The sequence below is a fragment of the Convolutriloba macropyga genome, chromosome 6 (assembly GCF_964194025.1).
Source record: "Convolutriloba macropyga chromosome 6, txConMacr16.3, whole genome shotgun sequence".
In the NCBI taxonomy this organism is placed as follows: domain Eukaryota; kingdom Metazoa; phylum Xenacoelomorpha; order Acoela; family Convolutidae; genus Convolutriloba; species Convolutriloba macropyga.
The window spans coordinates 70,579,959-70,582,504 of record NC_134473.1 but is presented as its reverse complement, the minus strand read 5'-3'; the positions used below and the strand labels follow the sequence as shown (position 1 = coordinate 70,582,504).

Below are 2,546 nucleotides of genomic sequence, written 5' to 3'. Positions count from 1 at the left end.
GACATTTTCCTGGAAAATCGACCTCAATCGCCAATAAAGCTTAGAATCTTTTGAGAGTAGTTCGATGTCATCAGTGCGTTTATGTTTAAATTTTCTGTGATGTTTAGCGCTGCATGAGACTAAAGGATATTCGCTATCCTGAAAGCAAATGAAAATAGGTTTACTACACTGATCGAATCCCACGCAAATTTGATATCTGCCAACATTAATAAGATGAAGACGGAGCTTCGACAATTGAGGCTTCTGGTAGCCGTCTAGATTTACTATGTCAAGGTGTCTTGAACTTTTACTCGCAAGTAAATCGTTTAGTGAATCGAAGTGCCTACGGGGGGGGGGGGGGGGGTGAAAATTTTATCCATGATGTTAATTTTGAAGCAAAAGTTGAAACTTCTGACTCAGTGTCAGCGGTTCTTTAGCGGTCAGGACCTCTACGCCCTAGGTTTTGTTAAAGACGCTGCCGCTGCTGGTAAAAAGTTGGGAATGGAACTTTGGAGCAATGGTTGGCTTGTTAAAACAATGATTTCACGGTGAATTTCGCATGCAGATCACTTTAAATCAGCTTCAATCCAGCTGCTGTATCTCCACTAACTTGATTTAAAAAAAACAAGGAAGCTGTTGTTTAATTCAATTACTTAAAGAACGCTAGAGGAGCCAAATTGTCATCATTGACATTTTGCCCTAAAAAGAGCAAGCCTGTTTAACTGCTTATTCAGTTACAGGAGATATCACTACTCCCGTCATGCAATGATGAAAAATACCAGCTTTGAGGAAATACGACAACCTTGCTCCAAACACTAGCGTTGCCTGTTACATTTGCTCTATTCTCCAGAACGCTTAGAACGTTGGAACCCACTGTCATACTCTTAAATCTTTTAAGAGCTTTTAAAACCACCAAAATTCAATAAAATGGCGAAAAGCACCGTTATTTATATAGTCTGTATTCTACAATAGAAATGGAGAAGTCGAATGCATTTCAGGAATTCACGCCAGCTTAGAGTGGCAGCATCCCTTTTCCGGAACCTGAGGATAAACAAAATACCTGTCAGAGGACGAGCTTATAAGGAGTCAATGTAGTCCATCAACTTATCTATCTGATTCCAACTTTTAACTCTGAAGCCGCGCGTCTCTGTGTTGTAAGGTTGATCAAATACTACTTGGCTCCACGTAGGAACCATGCACCCTTTAATAATTGGTTTATCATCAATTAAAACATGTCCAGTCACTACTGTCTTGTCACGTGTCAAGATCATTTTGGATGTGAAGTCGAACCCCAGATGCTCTTCGACCCACTCGTACTTTTCTCTGACACAATTGTAATATTCTGTCATTGGAGATGTACAGATGAATAGATTGTACTTCTTGTTCAAAGCTTTCATGGCTGAAACGAAAACGGGATCTTTTCCGTTTGTGCCCCCCCCCCCCCCCCCCGCATAGTGGGCGCATATTATTTGCACCCCCCAGACGCACGTGCCACATTTTTACATAATGATTTACTATGTAATGGCACGTGCTCTGTTACTGGGGGGCGCATAACGTACTGGGGGGCACAAACGGAAAAGATCCCAAAAACGAAATGGGTGATTACTGTTAAGACGAAGCAACGAAACGCGCAGATCGCAGGCAAATTAGTTTTTCATAAATATTTGGGGCGGTACAGTACTACCATCCATTAAATTCCAATATAAACAAAATATACCACCTAAAACAGCAGACATTCTTCCGGCTATACAACACAATATTGAGAACATTGAGTTTCCTTAAAGTTTCATCAAAAAATAACGCCTTTGTTTTTAAACGCATTGTCACTTTTAGAATTTGCTATGTTATTTAGTCGAATTAACTTCACAATTAAAAATCATAGTTTATATCGAAAGTCTGTTAAAATTTACGCAAAAAATTCTGGTTCTTAAATCAATGTAAGTCAACAAACTGATACCAAATTTAAAACCAACAATGAGAAGTTTTCAAATTTTTATCTCTTAAAATATCGCCTATTTTTACTAGAGCAAGGAAACTGACCTGCTTTAGCGCCCTCCATTACAGGCAAATGTCTGAAAAAGCCGGGCTTCAATGCAATTCTGTGGAATGCATCCTCATGCTGAGGATAGATGTGTGCATACTGTACATCATTGTAAAACACGTTTCTCTCCTCTCTCGGAATAAGTTTCATGGATGGAAACATCTTTGTGATTGCCCGTTCATAGCCCAACTCAAAATTGGCTATCACCCCGTCCATATCAACTAGCACTATCTTCTTTTTGGCAGTGGACATACTTGAATTCAAGAAACATTCAACACCTGAAAGATGACATTAAAGTCTATGACAACGACCAAAATATTATTGCACAATTCGGATCTTTTCCGTTTGTGTCCCCCCCCCCCCAGTACATTATGCGCCCCCCAGTTAGAGAGCACGTGTCACTACATGGTAAATAATTATGCAAAAATATTGCACGTGCGTCTGGGGGGTGCAAATAATATGCATCCTCTAAGCTGGGGGAGATCCCACAATTCTATAATAATAACAACAATAAGTTCGTTTCTGC

The 2,546-nt window shown here is 39.9% G+C and overlaps 1 protein-coding gene across 1 annotated transcript; it reads right to left on the bottom strand.

Moving 5' to 3' along the window:
* Window positions 1-349: 349 nt before the first annotated feature.
* On the bottom strand, window positions 350-2,299 carry LOC142341171 (putative 5'(3')-deoxyribonucleotidase). The gene is made up of 2 exons (XM_075392073.1): window positions 2,020-2,299; window positions 350-1,378 (listed from the first exon to the last, which is right to left on the bottom strand). The coding sequence occupies exons 1-2, from the start codon at window positions 2,270-2,272 to the stop codon at window positions 1,056-1,058; spliced, it is 576 nt and encodes a 191-aa protein (XP_075248188.1). The 5' UTR covers window positions 2,273-2,299; the 3' UTR covers window positions 350-1,055.
* Between the last annotated feature and the right edge of the window lie 247 nt (window positions 2,300-2,546).